The following is a 17950-nucleotide window of genomic DNA, read 5'->3' on the forward strand; positions in this document are numbered from 1 at the left end:
TTTAAATGTCAGCATAGTGGAATGGCAGAGAAATCAGTGAAGGCAGGACACATGGAGCCCTCATCAGAAGCACCAGTCTAAAAAAGGAGTTAGTAAGGATTGAACACCAACCATCAAAGGGGTGTTTGTAACTTAAAGTTTGCTGTAAGGACTTTTTGTTTTGCTGTTTTCTGAGTGCAGTCAGAATGCACAATGTATAAAAAATAGTGGGAGATGTGATCCTTGCCCCAAGTCATTCACACTCTGAATTAGAGAACAAATACAGTTCAGACACAAAATACATTTGATAATCAGATGATGGGTTTGTTTCCAAGCCATACATATATCTTTCTGGCTTCCTAATCATCTCTTTCTGGATTAATATTGATAAAGCTAATTAAAGAAGCATGTGCTGAGGCTAGGACTTTATGAAGATTGATGGGTTGACACACCTGGGGAGGTGAGGAGTTTTCAGAGTGAAAGGAAATATGGATAAAAGCTGCAGCTGGGACTAGGGATTTTCATGAGTCTAAGGAGTAAGTCTGGGGGAGTATGAAGTATTCTCTCTGAAAGAGGCTGGGTGCATATTTTGTAAATACTGTTCTGCATAATAGTTTAGTATGTCTGCATGACTATGAATACTTAATGCTCAACACTAGTGCACTATACTGAAAAGCTGCATTACTTACGCATCATTTACATGATAAATCAATAGACTTCTCAGATCTTTAATTTTTCAAGAAATCAGCTCTTTTTCTGTTTCATATAAATTAATTTGTTTTCAGTCATGAAAACTTTCTGTTTACCTCATAGAAACCCCTATATACTTCTCTGTATCAAACCTGTTAAAACATTGCTTTAAAAGTCTCATTACCTTTGCAGGGGAATTTTACACTTCAAGCACTGTGCTAGCTGACAGCATTGACTGACTGACCTTTGCTGGATGATTTGCTGCAAGGAGTTATCATGCCAGTCATTTCTAATGGTAGGCTGGTGAGACTAATAAGAAAAGGGAGTTAGGCAAGGCAAATGAGGGTGGGGTTTGCATGTATAATTTGGTTTGGACAGCTAACTAGCCCTTATAATAAAGAATCAGGGACTGATTTCTCTCTCCTGTGTAAAATCTCCGAATCTTTTCTAATAGCGTAAAAGAGAAATAGTTGGGAGTTCTGGAAGAGGTCAGTAACAAGAAGAAAAATACCCACCCATCAAGTAAACCTTCTTTTCCTACCCCATTTTGCAAAAAGAGTGAAGTGTGACAGGTGATTACAGGCATCAGAAAGAAGAATAAGATCTGAAAGCTCATCAGGAAGCAGAGTTATTCCAGCTCCTTAAAACAATAATAAAAGTTGGAGTCTTTTGATGGCTTGGTAGGAAGAGCAAGAAAGTGAGGATGTCTGGGGAGAAAAGTGCCAGAGAAGGTACTTATTTTTACATTTGTATTGAGGTAGGGAAGAAATATTTCACTTGGGAGAACATTGGCTTTGATAGTTGATTAGAGGTTGGAGAAAATTCAGAGCAACTGAAGAGAAGACCTTTAATGACTATGAGACTACTGCCTGATGGAGGCCAAAAGATGTGGAACAACCCAGAGAAGCAGCATGCCTTTGAACATAAAGAGGCAACCAACCGCTTAGAAATGACTGTGACAGCTTAGGTATAATGCTATTATTTTTGGCATAGCTTTTCACATTCTGTTTTGTGTGCTGATTATATGGATGACGATCATATTCCTTTTGCTTGTTTAGTTGTCACTTGTGATTGGGCTATCACGTAGCTATGTATCTGTGTTAATTTAATTTACCTTCTTTTAAACCTTTTGCATGAAGCATTTGAATGGAATAGGGGTGGATGAACTCTACAGTAGAGTAAAAAGCATCTTCTGGTAACTTGTTATTCATTTATTTTTACATCTCAAACAGCATTAGTAGACATTACTTTTTACAGCATTAACTTTTACTTTCATAAAGTCAAGTGATATGTGTAGTTTAGCTTCCTTTTGTGATTATTTTACTTTTTAGTATTTCTTTACTACAGAATTCAAACAAGTTTATTTAACCTGAGAAATATACAGTATTTCTGTCTTTTCCCTGATGATCTGGCCTTCATGGCCAGCTTTTCCAAGATGGAACATCTCCACCACTACAGATCTAAAAATAATAATTTTTTCCCTGAAATTTGGGACAAAGTTTTCCAATTTGTCTGTCTAACTGGTTTTAAAGCTTTTTAAAAAACAAAAAAACCAAAACAAACAAATAAACCCACAAAACCCCCTAAAAAAACCCAAAAAATTGTTTTTAAAGCTCTTAAACTTTATATGGCATTGCTTTCCTACTCCTCCTCATGTTGAATTTTCTATATATGTATTATTTGTAGGTATTATCTTGGTTCAGAGAGAGTCTAAACATAACTTAGGCCTCTAAAATTGGTACTACCACTGACCATGTTCTATTTCCAAAATATTTCTAAAGTGATTGATACCATTGAAATTCTGTATTTTGCAGATAAAGTGCAGGAAAGCCTTCATTTCTCAGCTTCCATATCAGCAGTTGACTGACCAAAAGTCAGAGCAACTGACCAAATACGTCCATATTTTATAAAGCAACACCTGGCACCCACTTTAGTAGAAGATGAAGGGAGAAGTCTCACAAAATTGAGTCAGTGATGTTTCTTTAGGTTGAGATGCCATCCTAGAATAACAGGGAGTGAAAGAGGAATTATCACCAAGTCCAGTCACCATGAATGTTAGGGTCACAGGCTTATGGGAGATGTGAGGTTATGTCATGTCTGGAGGTGGGTAACAGTATATTCCAGTCTCCAAGAGCTACTGCAGCAATAACATTCTGTTATTTAGAAGCAATTCTGTCTTATATTTACAACCTTTTCTAAATATTGTGATTTTTCTGAAAACAATTCCTTGCTGAACCTTAGCTTGTATGTATTACTTTATTTTTTATGTATGCTTTAGATCATTGCTTTCCTGTCCAAATTCATAGTGGGGGGAAAAAAAAAAAACAACCTGATTTGGCATGTTATAAGGTTCGGAGAGACCTTATAAAAACTTGTGTTCTTTGCTTGCATATATTTACAATATTTATATGGTCAAATGAACCTTCACATAGTTAGTAAATAGAACTTACTATATGCAGACCTTTGAAAAGCCATTTTAATGTTAGATTTTATGTTGCATGTCAAGAAAATATGTATAATCAAAAGGATGTTTTTTTACAAAAGTTTTCATAGTGTAACATAGTGTCAGAACTCTCCTGGGTTATGCTATTTGCCAAAGTCAGCCAGCCTAACTAACACAGACAGTTGTCTTGAACATTAGGAGGAGAGCCTGAAAGAAATTTGTTCGGCATGAACTCTCAAAAACAACAATGACATTATACTGACTTGAGAACATGGTGAGGATTTCAGTTTTGACACTACGGGTTTATGGTGTAATGAACTTGCCAGTACTCCTTTAAAAAAAAAAATAAATTTAGGGAGTGTCTTAGTATAAGGCTAGACATAAGGCACACACTTTTAGGGTTTAAAAAAAAAAAAAAAACCAACAAAAAAAGCCCCACAAAAATAAAAAACTCAACCACTGCTTACACCATAACAATGATAGTTTGTTCTAGGAATTCTAAAAGACCAGACTTTTGAATGTTAAGATTATTTTAAATTATTCAAAGATACCTTGTGCTTAGACAGAGCTTAATGTAGTCCTTGGGCATGGAAATGCTTATGCACATGGGCATCATGTGAATCACCTGCGCTCCTTCTACCACGAACTGAGAGGCACTGATGAGGAGCCCTATCTCCCCTGCTGATTGTTCAGAGGTAACCCTGTGAGATTTTTTTTTTTCTTCTCACCACTCTCTGAGGTTAAATTCTAGCACAAAATATGTAATTAATTACTGGTTGATAGTATTTAGACCAAACATATATGTCTCGGGTGTTTTACAACTGGAGAGAAAAATATCACTTGGAGGTGCTTTTTACTGTTCTTGGGGTTTGCCTTTATAAAATTAGATTCCTGTGTATATTTTGCAACCTATGTAGTTGACTGTAAGGTTGTTTCAACAAAATAAAATGAAGAAGTACTTTACAATCAATAGCCTGGGACACTTTTACAATTTCTTTGATAACTGCTGTATTTGGTGTCCTTACTCTTTTCTTTTTTTTTTTTTTTTTAACTTAAGTGTACCTCCACTCAGATTGCCTTCAGTATTATTGCTAAGGCTTAATTGAAAGAGCAATATGAAATGACTTAACACAGGCTACAATATTCTGGGTTAGTCTTGTATTATGCTTTCACCTGGTGTTCCTTTTACCATTGTTGTTTTTTACTAGTAAACCAGTCTGTAGCTGGTTTTATTTTTTCATGGCAGAGAGGAATAGAGGAGAGAAGCAACCATCTAGGGGGGATTTATTGTTATGTGTAATGCTCCAATTTGCTGTCCTTCTCCCTGCTGACACTCCTATGCAAGCAGCAGATTGCCTTACTGCTGTGTTTTTTGGATCTTGAAAGAAACAAAATCTGATACCAGGGATGTTGGTGTCCTTTTCATACTCTTCAGCAGTAGGGAACATGAACATTTATTTCTCTCCTCCATTTCCACAGATCTTAAGCAATTCAAAGATTTATTTTTTTTCCCCTCCCCCAGACATTCCTTGTTTAATCTGTAGTACTCTGTAAGGTGCTCAGTCCTACAGGATATTTTTTGCATTTTTATTTCCTCTGTGGTATGCTGCCTCTGTTGTAGCTGGTACCATTACTGTCATCAGATTTACCTGATTATTTCATCTCCTTTCTGTTTCTCCTCCTAGCTCCCCTCAGTATGTTTGGGTGAGTGTAAAAGCCTGGTTTATGAAGTAAGAGCGTTTCTGAAACTCTTAGTATGGACTGTGAGTTCTCAGTTATTTATCTGGTATGTGGTGATAACCTCCGAAAACCCACAGCAGGCCCTCCTCTTGCTGCTTCTCTTTCCTTCATTCTTTGCAGCGATGAGGAAAGCAAGTGCTACCTTGCTGGGTACAGATGTAGTTGTTCATTTACCTTTGTTTGCTCTCAACTAGCCCAAGCAAAGATGTCTGAGGTTGCATTAGATCTTTCAGGCTGATGCCAACCAGATTTCTCACCTAGCTAAGAAACCTGGGGAAGGGGGCAGAGGGATAGGGCAGAGACCCTTCTGGTGTGTGTAGCAGGCATGTGCACGTTGCAACTGTGTGTACTTGTTGTGTCTGTAGAAAGCAAAAAAGATGAAGTCAACAATATATGATTATACCATTTCTGCATCATTGCGATCTAAATAAGAAAATGTGATATGAACAGATGGGCTATCTTTTATTGGATAAACTAATCAGTAAAAAAAAGCGAAGCATTGGTCCGTATGAGCTATTTGCCATGTTTCTTTTTTAAAAGGAAAGCTAGCCATTGCTAGTATATACTTTTATGTGAAATTGCTGAAATTAAAGAATGTGTCCATATGTAGCTTTTTCACAACCACATTTGATAGTCATCATCATGAAATTTGTTGAAGACTTTATTTGGATGACTAAGTTATAAGCCAGATCTGGGGACCAAGTACATTTTTTGTTTGTTTGTTTCTTCTGCTAGAATGTTTCAGCTGGTTAGAAAGTTTTCTTTCATGTTCCTGTCCTCCTTTAAAGACTTCCCAATTGTTTCAGCTTACTTTCAGTACTTTCTTTTTCCCCTTCTCTCTACTAATTTGACACTGTTTCTTGCATATGTTGGGGATTTTAGGTAGTATAGGGATATGACAGTTAAGAATGTGTACTTTGAAACTTTTTTGTGCATGCACTTTTGAGAAGATTTCCCTTAGTACTTCAGGTAATTAACAGAGATCTATTCAAAACTTAGATTTCATTACTATAAGCATTCAACTAATTTTTTATTTACAAATGGATTGTGATTCATCAACAGGAAACTCTTTGAGTACCAGGAAATATTTCAGCACAAAAAATTCAACCAGATAAAAAAAAATTCAGCTAGATAAAAAGAAAAATTTAAAAATAAAAAAAAAAAAAGATTATGAGGGACATGGACATTCTTCATAAAACAACTAATAGAGAAGTTGTTGCCATTCTGTCCCTCAGCTTATTCCATAGGGAATTCTTCTGGAGCATGGGAGGTTTCTGCTCCTTTCACTAATTCAGAAAATGCATTTGAATCGGCATCAGCATAGCATATTTTCACATTTTTGTTCAAGCTGCTTTTTGTTTGGGAGAGAAGGGAAAGTATGGCCATAAAACTGTTGGTAAAAACCTTCCTGAGAACCTGAGGAATGTTGTGTCAATTACTCCTTGAATTAATGCTTAATAACTTTCTACCCGTGATCTTTTGGAGTGATTACTCCATGTTATGTATCCATATAATGATAATAAAATAATAGCAAGACATAAATGACAAAATGTCAATTAAAATCCCTGGATAAACTTCTAAAGTATGTTTCAAAATTCTAAAAATACCAAATTTTAAGCTGAGTTTTTTTTATTTTTTATTGTATTTTTAAATAAAACTTTTTTAAAATCCCATACTAAGAAAAATTAAAATGTTGACATTTTGGGTAAATTGGAAATTTCAATACCAACAAGCTCTATATATGAATACAGGAATAATGTAAGGCAAAAGTGAACAATGAATAGAATTAAAGCAACTTGTACAAAGAGCTCATCAAAGAACTATGAGGGAAGTTTATGTGCATAAATCAATATATATATATATGCATAATTGGCAATCACAGCATTTGTCTAGTGGTGAGAGATTAATTCTAAATACATTTTTATTTGTCTTTCAAAAGTCTCAGATATTAAGTAAATTAGAAAAAGATATCTTTTACATTTAATAATCGAAACACATATAAATTAATATCTTGAGGAAAAAGGTTTTATTAATGAAAAGATTTCTTTGCCAGTGAACATACTCCTAGATATTGCACCTTGCCATTTCAAAATGACCAAGGTTTATATCACATAAGGTACATGATCACATGCTATTTATTGCTTTTCAAATTTCTTATTTGGTTTATTATAACCTTGCAGCAATTCCTGGATCAATATTTAGAGAGTTACAGGGCAAATTCAATGCAACGTAAAATCCGTTCATCTGTGAGAACTGCTAGAATTGCTGTATGATATTAAACCTGTAAACCAAATTATCACAGATAAAAAAAGTTATCTCTAATTTACACAGTGGAATAAAGTCTGATGGTTAGAATGTTTTATCTTGTTTGAGTACTATTTTGTTTGCATATGTGATAGCTTCATATTAATGGGATTTTGATTCAAGTACACTAACTGAATGCTTTCCAAACAACAAAGTGTAAATAATTTTTTTAATTGCTATTGTCATTTTACTGTGGTGTCCTGAAAGTAGATTGATGATGGTTCAGCAGCTAATATAAAATGTCAAGATAATATAATTAACTAGTATAAAGAAAGAAGTTTTGGAACTGAATTATCTGATGTAATGAATTTTTAAAGTAAAATAATTTTATTCAATGATCCGCAGAGGGGCAGGTGGTCTTGTTCTGGGTTCATTTTATGGCTGATTGGGAAGGAGTGTTGTTAAAGCCATTAAGCAAAGTAATGTTCTTTGAATTTGTTTGAAGACTTCTATGTAAATATATTTTGGCAATAAAAATACAGAAGTGCTAATGAAAGCAATCTTGCTAGGAATATTTCATATATACACTGCTATACACCCTACCATCTGAAGGACAACAAGCGCCTTTTAGGACCAATATTCCTATATGATGCTGAGATCCATAGCCTATTTAAAAAGACAGTTACACTGAAATATTTTGTTTCCATACTGCATAATATGAAATTAACCAATGAATTGGCGCCTAATCAAGAAAGTTAACAGCAAGTTGGACTATTTTGAGTTTATTTTTTCATGTTATAGGTCAAAATAAAATCATTTTGGTTTTTCTTGTTCTTTTTGCCTTTTTTTTATATGAGATAATTAAATTTGTATGAAACCATGGCTTAGCCTATACTGGAAAAGGTTAGTGTGACTATTATAATGAGGCAATGCCAGCAAGTCCTGCTAGTGAACACCCTTCTTTCTTGAAATCATTTATTTGCAATATAAATCATATTCTTGAGATCATATTTCAAATGCCATGTGCCATGGGAGTTTTGGACTCCTGGGTTGTTTGGGGTTTTTTTTTATATACCAGGGCTTTCAGCAGCACACAAATTACTTCAGCAGAACTTGTTTCTAATGTAGACCTAACCAGTATGTTATCCAGACTCTAAGCACTTTCTGGTACAGTGAATTGGTGATTTATTAGTGTTGTTTCCTGTCTGCAGTGTGGTCTATTTTGCAAATGAAAGAGACATTAAGTTTAAATTCTGTGTAATTATAGCTAAGACATATGGATGTAATTTGGTGCTTTTTAGGAGTAATATTGTTGCAATTTGTACTTGTTTGGTCATAGTGTCAAACTAAAACCATTTTTGTGCAGTATTCTACCCTTAATGCAAACATTTACTTCTCTGTGTTGTTACATTCTAGAATCCCTTGATATGAATTAATACAAATCTTTTGCAATTTTCTCATAACTGCATCTGTTTTATCTACCATGAAAATTGTTTTTGTCTTGCTCGTTTCTTTTGTAATTTTTAAAATAATCTTTGTTTTAAAAATTCTTTAGCTAGAGTCCACATTAAAAGATAATTAATAAATAATGTCACTTCTTTGTTAACAGCGCCTATCAAATGGCTCCATAGACTCAAATGATGAAGCCAGTCAAGTTGTTGAACTTCAGGAATTGCTGGAAAAACAAAACTATGAAATGGCACAAATGAAGGACCGCTTGGCTGCATTGTCTTCCCGGGTGGGAGAGGTAGAGCAGGAAGCCGAGACTGCCAGAAAGGAGCTTATTAAAACAGAGGAAATGAACAGTAAATATCAGAGAGACATTAGAGAGGTAAGGAGTTCACCAAACTCACCTCGTATTTCTTGACTGTTTTTCCTGTGATACCCACTACAAACTGATATAGGCCAATGAATATGAGCAGCAAAAGTTGAGCACTAATAAAAGCCCTTGTACATAGGAAACACAAAATTTACATTAAGAAATAGTACTAGACATCTCTGGATAAAACCATGTTCATATATGTGCGACTCTAATAGGAGGAAGGCAAACTTCTTTGTGTTTTAGCACTACTAGAGTACGTTCTGGCAAGTTTTAGTTATTTTAAGATGAACCGTGTTAAATAGAGGTGCTGGTCATGTAGATAGTCTAAAGTACATTTTTAAAACTCCTGGGCTGTTTTATAAAATGGTGTTATTTACCTAATCAGTTATAATTACTCATGTGTGGTAATTTCATTACTCCTGTTATAATATGCTATTCCCTTCTCTCAATAAATGGAAATATAATTCAATTTTACTTTTCTTTCCTCCTCTTAAATTTGTGGTGCTCCTTAGTACTCCCTGGAGTATCTTCCCTTACATGGATGTTCTCAATATGTGTGGGTGGTTGGCTTCTAGAATCTATTTTAGTATTTTGAAATTAGAGTAGTTATTTTTCTGTTACACTGCTTCCTACAATGTAGGTATTTCATATGGATTTATATATATGTCTGTGTGTATGTATATATGAATTTGTATGTATGAATTTAACATACATTATATATGTGTGTATATATATATATTATTTCCAGTATTCTGGAAGAAATGTTCCTTCAGAACTTCTGATGCCCGACACAGCCTCAAAGTGTCTTCACATCTTTGTACCCTGCCTCTTTTAAGTTTTGTATATTTTTATCTGGTTACAAGGAATACTTTACACCCATAGTTTCTCCTTCACCACTGCTACATTATATCACTAGGGGTCTCTAATACCTCCACTCTCATTTACTTTTTGACAAGTATTGCTGTCTCACGGATCCTTGATTGCCACTTGCTGTTTCTCTCTTAAATACCACATTACACCAGCTACAAGCTTAGTTGCTTTCAGCCCTTTGCTTCCTAAGTAGAGTGACCACTGATACATTTGCATGTGGAATAATTACTAAATGTCAGTGCAAAATCTGCTGTGAAGAGTATTTGTAAAGGTGGAAGTGTCTGTCTTCATCATTTCATACTGCCACAAAAGATAGTCTCCCTAATGCAAAAAAAGAAATATCTGCAACAAGAAGGGTAGTTTAGTATTTTATAACTTGGATAAATTATTTGATTTTTCTCTGTATGTTTTTAATGAATTACATACATAATTACTATTTTTATGTTTTTTTTCCAGCAATATGCAAAAGGAACACCTGAATATGGTCCATTTTAGGACTAGCTGTTTGGATCCATTTATATGTTCATTGTGTCTTACTTGAAAAATAATCACACTTCAACACTGCGTTCATAATGTAATACAATACAAACAGCAAGGCATGCTCATCAGTAAATATTTTCATTGTGAAAGATTACATGGCAACCTGTAAGTCTTGTCAAGAGCCAGACACAAGTTTAAAACTAATAAGATTTTCTGCTTTCACTAAAATTAAGTGAAGTGAAATAAACAATGTAATAGACAGACTAAGGATTAATCTATCTAATTTACAGCTATTGACTTCAGTGAGGCCAGCTTGTAATACATGAATAAAAACAGCTCAAGATTTTAAAGAAATCCTTATCAATAACATATATGGATAACATACCCATATGTTATGGTTATAATATGTATCCAACATTACAGTCATTTGTTTTGCTGAAATTTCAGGGCATGTCATGGGCTGTTTGCTACATGTACTTTGGCAGAAAATTTTAGCAGGACCCAGGAACAAAAATAGAAATGTGCATATAGATTTTTTTTCCCCACATCACTGCGCTATGTTTCTTCTATTGTGTAACTATATCAGTTTCTCTATTTTCTGATCAAGCCTGCTGTTGTTTAAGAAGCAAGCAAGTAAATGTGAGCTTCATTTGCTATGCTTTTTGCACTGAAAAATATAGAAACTAGAAAAATATACAAAAGTAAGGATTGTTTCTGTTTGCTTTACTCAACAGTTACTGCTTTAAATATTGTAGTTACGAGAAATCCCAAAGAAAATCAATTCTATTTAAAACAGAAAAATTACTGCTGAGCATACCTTACATCTCTTTCTACTGTTAGCATGAAAATTAAAATGTATGAAAATTCATTAAAATGAATTTTGTAACATTTCAATTGCATGGTTCTTTATGGGTTTTTCTGTCACATTAGGCAATGGCACAAAAGGAAGATATGGAAGAGAGAATAACTACGCTGGAGAAGCGCTACCTCAGTGCACAGAGAGAATCCACCTCCATACATGACATGAACGATAAGCTGGAAAATGAACTGGCAAACAAGGAAGCCATCTTACGTCAGGTGCACTATCTGCATTAGTCAGTTGCTTTCTTCATACATACATAAAAATTAATGCAAAAAAGGGGGCAGACTTACAGTAGGAGGTTTCCACTAGGTTCATCTGTTTGTTTTGAGTCAACAGACCAGTTAATCTATAAAAAAAACCCTAAGTTGTTCAGCACCTCTAGGCTTCATTTTAGCTACTACAACTGTGAATACCAAATCAACATGTACATTTAACACTGGAAAATATGTTTTCTTACAGTGTCTTGCATAAATGCACAGTCATATCCCCTAAGTAAAGGATTATCTTTGCTACTTATGTAACAATTTTCTGAATTTTATTTAATTAAAAAAAATTAGTATAAGCAAAAGAAATTTGCTTCTGCAGGAAAGATCAAAACTTGCACACAATATATTCTAAAGATTTCATGTATCAGTAGTGTGTAAAAAAAAAAAAAAATTTACAAAGCTAAACTATCTGTGAACATCTTTTTAAAAAGATTATAACATGACTGTACAGCTTTCTGTCATAGTACTTTGTTTCCATGGTGATTCCAAAAGCTGAAGTGTAAAGTGAATAGAAAACACTGGTTTGTAATTTGAAGAATACAATGTCAACTGAAAGCTAACATGAAATTAATATAATTCAAACTGTAAAAGATGAAATTGCTCCTCAGCCCGAGTATCAGACGTCTTTATTTTTTTCACCTATGTCTTCAAACAATATAAAATGCTATATGGGAAAAACCTGTATGATAATCTCTGCTTCTATGATTTGTGTGCAAATATATTTACACACACATGCATACATCCCTGTGTGTGTGTGTATGTGTATATATATATGTGACTATGTCTTCAGGGAAATAAAAACATCAGAACTCAAATTCTCCAGCTTCTGCCAGCTTCCTTTGACTATTTTAAGAGGTATCTTCAATTGTTAGAAAAAAAACCCAAACCACCCAGCAATGGAAGAGTAAGGTGTCTGCATCTGAGTTTTTATTGCTGCCAATGTAAGTCATGCTGTCCTGCAGAGGTCTACCTACTCAAAGCAGTGATCAATAGAACTAGGCTTAGAATACACACAGGCAGACTTAAAGTTGATTTGCGGGATTGTGATGTGAAAAGCCTACCTTCTCATGCTTTTGAAGGACTAAAAAAGAATCTGAAAGCACACTCCTCTTTTTCATTATGTCTTCTATTGCCTGGAATGAGCAGGAAAGTAGGAAACATCAAGCCATTAAAAAATTCTTAATCATGTAGTGCTTCTCAGTAGGCAGAAAATACTGCAGTTATCAAAAGTCCTCCTGTTTCTCCTTAACGGTTATCACAGATTAATCAATTTCACCTCTGTAAAATAAGACTTAATTGTAGCTTCACAATGAACAATATCACTGCACCTTTAGCAAATAGCAACCAGGTTATGCTCATGAATGAAATGTCAGTTTTAACATTTCCTGATATATGATTGGCATTTCTTCAGAAAATTGCATTTGGCGATTTGTTCAGAAACTTTGCTGGGAATTCTATCCTTTTGGAATAGTACTTTGCCGTTTTAACTCATACATAAACTTTTCTGTGAGATGGACTCAGTATTTCCATTTAGAAAATTCTCATTTTACTGGCACCAGTACTTTTATTTTGCTCAGATAAACAACATATCGATCAAAGGAGCTTTTTGTTCATCTTCATTAGTGCCATTTACAACTCCTTTTCTTCACCTTCATATGATCCTTGAGCCTCAAATCACTCATGATTAGTAAGACTGGCAGCCTGCACTGTTCCATGCTTGAATTAATACCTCTCCAATAAGCTGTCACAGGTTGTGGAGTATCTATGCCTTTGTAGTGAGTTTTGATTGCTTCTCCAATACCTAAGAAACTGAAGGAAAATCTTAATTATGGGGGTTTTTTTTATACCTGTTTATCTCTCTTTGGCCTTCAGTTGGAAGACAAAAACAGACAGCTGCAAGAGCGTCTGGAGCTGGCTGAGCAGAAGCTGCAGCAGACAATGAGGAAGGCTGAAACCTTACCTGAAGTGGAGGCTGAACTGGCTCAGAGAATTGCAGCTCTGACTAAGGTACTGCCCTGAGAAATAGGTTCACTTCAGAAAACCCACTGTTTCACACTGATTTGAATCCTGATTCCTCACCTCAAGGACTAAACAGAAGTAGTATCAAGCTAATTTGAAAGAAGAAAATGGATTCATTTTACTGTGTAAGAGTTTCTAATTTAAGGGGAGAGGGGTGGGGGGAAGTCCCATTCCTACACTTAGTTCTTCTGGACGTTTTCATACACTATGTATATGAAACAACAATTATTTTCATTCAAATAAGTGCTATAAAATCAAATCTTAGTGGCAGCTGGGATCATTTGTGTAACATAAATGAAGACAACTTGCAGTATATACTTTCAAAGTTTGTTTTGAATGATTCTTTGTATCAGATATCTGGAAAGAAAAATGTGAAACCCTGAGAGGACTTCAAACTATTTTTTCTGATAAATTTATTATATGGCAACTTTCTTGCAGAAAACTAAAATAAAAATAAATTTTCGGTAGTGTGATTTTCATATTTGGCATCTAATACTTTCAGGCGTGCATGTAGTTAATACTATAGCTCAGGTATTATCAGCTTCATAAAGACATATAAATATGTTTATTCTTCGTCTCTTAAAATCAGACAAATAAAGAAAAAGACATTTAAGAGATTGTATTACATATCATTCTGATTTATCTAAGCTTTCCTTTTTCTATTGCCAAGGAATGTTTCTAGCTATTTATGTGCCTAGCTCTTTTTAAATTCGATGGCATTTTTTTTTTAAATTCTCATGTTTGTATTTATAGTGAAACCTTAAGTGTTGAGCAGCTCATTAATAAAGTCTGATTTTTAAGTAATTTAGTTAAGAACTAGAAGAAAGAGGGACTTCTGGGGAATTTGGGTTGGGGTTTTTTAATTTTATTAAGGCAAGATCATTATTCAGTAATCAAGAATTTGTGCTGTCCACTTTAGGTTTATATGAATGGGTGGGAATCTGAAAGAGAGACTGAAAATGGTGGAAAAAAAGAAGAATCAGCAAAAAGAGACCTACATGAAATACCAAACAAATGTCATTGCATTTTAATAAAAACTCAGGCGCTCATAAGAGCAATCTCTTGGCATTTTAACTTTTTTTTTCCAGTTGTTTCTGATTCAACAAATAATCACATATTCTAATGCCCTCAGTAGCTTAAAAATATTGTTTTCTATTTTAAGAGGATTTTTCCTGAGTTATTTCTCCAGCAATTAGGCACCAGTAAGTATTTTGCAGTCTCAAGCATGTCTTTTCTTGCAACTGCGTTTTTCTTAACATATATTAATGACAAATACTGTAAGAAGAAATCCCATTTCAACCATGCAGAGCACTCAGGGACTTCCATGAGATACTGTTGTTATTGTGACCATAAAGCTGCAGTATACATCTCTGTTTGTCTTCTTACATTATTTCATGGGATGTGGTTAGAGAGCTGTGAATGGAGCTGATGCTTGCTCCACCCCATTTCACTTTGTACTTTATCAAAGTTTTTGCCAAGCGGGAAACTCTGAGAAGTTTATCAGACTGTAATGCTGGTTCTGTTCATTTCTCTGTGATTACATGAAAAACTGAAGAAACTTATATACATGACATGGAGAAGAATGTCAGAATTTGGCCAGCAGGCCAAATAAGCCTGTGTTTTATGTTTCTTGTATACAACATCTTTGCAAACTGTAGAGCTTATTAAAGTTCTGCTTTGACAGCTCTGAAGTTTAAAGTCCAGTACTTTTCATGGATCACATAAATGTAGCCTGAAACCAAGGATGACACTGTAGTCACTGCAGCATACTTAAGTAGTTTTAGCTAGCCGGTGTACTGTTACCACACTAGCTATTCAATGAAAGCTGCAAGACCTACATAAAGGGCTGAATAATGCTTAATTAATTTTGCCTTTTTTTGAGCTTTGTGAGCATACACATTGTCAGTAGGGCTCAAATTAGCTGGCTTCAGACTACCTTAAGTCTGCCTACCTGAGCTATGGTCACTGCATGTTCATGTATGCTAAGTAAAAGATGAGTGCCCTGAATCAGCTAGTCCTTCTGCACTGCAAAAAAGTCAAAACTGATTCTCCTTTCTTTTGTACTACCTCAATAAAAGTGGCTTCTCTGAGATTAATGGGGTTACAATCATATGAAAGAGGTGAGTTAAGCCAAATATGGTTTACATGGTTTTTTTTAAAAAGTAGTATGGGATAACTGGAAACCATGACTGCTTCACTGTGGGTAAAATATAACACCAGGTATTTACATGTGGAGATAAAACAGAACAAATGTGTTCTGGATTTGGATGTGATTTCCCTCCCCTCCTCTCAAGTTTCAAATATGCATGTTACAATTCTGCATTCAATTTATTATACTCCTCCTCATAGCACTCAATTTATGATACTCATAATAAATCTGGCTTGGGTTTCTGCAAAAGAAGGATGTAGAATGACATCCTTCTACGGTGTCAGTTTTTAAAACTAGTTGGTTTTTTATATATATGAGTTAGTGAATGTCTTTTGCTACTTTTCCATGCCCAAACTAGTTCATAAGGAGTGAACTTCCAAAAGTTTGGACTATACTGTGAACTCAGATAAGTACCCATAAATTTACCTGAATCGTTTGAACTTTTCTTTGGCTTTGTTTTCACTGTGTTCTGCCCATTGGGTGAGCAACTGGAGGGTTAGTCAGCCTGGGGCAGACTAACCTGGAACAGCATGATACCATGTACTGTGCTGTCCTGCCTGGCCGTCGCACTGGTATCTGTCTGGTCATGACAAGTAGCACAGCTCTCAGCATGTATCTCAAGGTTGAGACTGCCGTGACTCATTGAGCCACCTTGTACTCGCTCTCACAGTATTGGTCTGTTTGCCTGCCCTGAAGAAGAGGCAGTTGGTAGTAGAAAGAACCTCCCTCCAATATTAACCAAACCTTTCTTTATCCTGTAAGATGTTTATTTTCCTCAGAAGGGACAGACATTGGAGCATCCAAAATCTTGAGATGGTTAGTCTGTAAATATGGTTTCTCCTTGCATGTATTCAAGGAGGGGTCTAGTTGAGACAACCAGCATCTCCCTCTTCCATTCACTCACTCCCACTATTAGTCACTCTCCCCTTTGGGTGCTTGTGCAGCAGAGCTACCATGTCACTTCTCTGATCACAAGACAGCAGTCAACATTTTACTCCATCATTCCTGTATGCAGATCACCAGAAATACCAACAGTGCTTTTTAGCTGCATTAGAGAAGCACTGAGATAGAGAAGAGGAAACCATAATCATAATAAACCACATTTAGCATAGTAACAGCTTCAGCTTATTTTAAAGGTGATAAAAAATTACTTGAAAGTTGGAGGCAAGTGGGACATGATGCTTGTTTTGTGACAGTGTGGGGATCTGGTTTGCATTAAGTAGGGAAGTTGCAAGAAAATTAAAAGAGAAGGTCTGCAGCGGAAAGTATGGAAAGCAGGGAAAGACATTATCCTGCAAGAAGTGGATATGGTTAAGACAGAAGCATCTCTCAGAACAAGAGACAGATGTGTTAGCTGGAGAAGGAATCTGATAAATCTTCTGGGGGGAAAAAAAAGAAGTCTTCTATGGGGAGGGAAGTCTAAGAAAACTCCACATTTATAACACAGTACTATCTTCTCAAACCACCCCTTCTCTTGTGCTTCCCTTTCCACAGAAGGTTTTGTCCTGACAGAAGGAAGAAATGAAAGAAGCAAGTTTGACAGAAATAAATTGAAGGAGTTGCTTACTAAACCTAGTGGAGATGTAAAAGATAGTGGGGAAATGAAGGAGGGGCAAGAATGTGTGGATATCTAGTGACTGAAAAGTTTGGTTTCAGAAAAAGGGATGACTTAAGCCAACATACTTTGTCACATTTGTAAGAAGTGAACATGTGAACAAGTAGCTGATAATTTTGTGAGCTGTTGTTACTCAGTCACCATGATCACATATTTTCACCTTCAATTACATAGCTTGATGCAATAATGCATTCTCTCTTCTTGAATAACTCACTCATTCAAAGGATAGCAAAAGGATGTGTGCCGTAAGAAGCCAGTAGAAAATCTGGAGACAACAGGTATTCAAAAGTCAAGGTCACAAAAGTAGAAATTGGCTTGTACCATTAGAAAAGTTTAAATTTGTTCCCGCAGCTCAGCATGAGTAAGAAAAATTATAGCACCTGTACCATACAGGTGCTTTCTGTAAATGAAGTTGGACTTTGTTTTTCAACTAAGATGCAAAGACCTAGAAAATGTGCAGTGCCAACAGTAACAGATGATGTGAAAGCAACATTTTATTTGTGGGCGCATTAGCAGCAGGAGCAGCAGCAGAGTTTTAACAGGGTTAGAGAGAAATAATACAAACTGCTTCGGTATTCCCTCAAAGCAAAATTTGCCTATTACTGGCTTATACTGGCTATTTCTTTGCTGTTTGCATATAGGGTGCATATAGGGTGCAAAGTGAGCATTAAGACTCATGCGGGTATCTCGTAGGGGTCAGACATTGTTAGTTTTTGTTCATAAATTTTTAATCCAATCTAAGATGCACAATTTGCATATCTATTTATAACT

At 35.3% G+C, this 17950-nt stretch overlaps 1 protein-coding gene across 13 annotated transcripts in view; it reads left to right on the forward strand.

Annotated features, from left to right (window-relative positions):
• Positions 1-17950, forward strand: part of PPFIA2 (PTPRF interacting protein alpha 2) — a 360230-nt gene that overhangs the window by 276609 nt on the left and 65671 nt on the right. For all 13 annotated transcript variants that reach the window (XM_074827127.1, XM_074827128.1, XM_074827129.1 and 10 more), the window contains 3 exons: positions 8706-8927; positions 11199-11345; positions 13269-13403. In XM_074827127.1, the coding sequence (XP_074683228.1) occupies positions 8706-8927; positions 11199-11345; positions 13269-13403 (504 nt within the window). The remainder of the gene's footprint in view (positions 1-8705; positions 8928-11198; positions 11346-13268; positions 13404-17950) is intronic.

The sequence above is a fragment of the Strix aluco genome, chromosome 5 (assembly GCF_031877795.1).
Source record: "Strix aluco isolate bStrAlu1 chromosome 5, bStrAlu1.hap1, whole genome shotgun sequence".
NCBI lineage: Eukaryota > Metazoa > Chordata > Aves > Strigiformes > Strigidae > Strix > Strix aluco.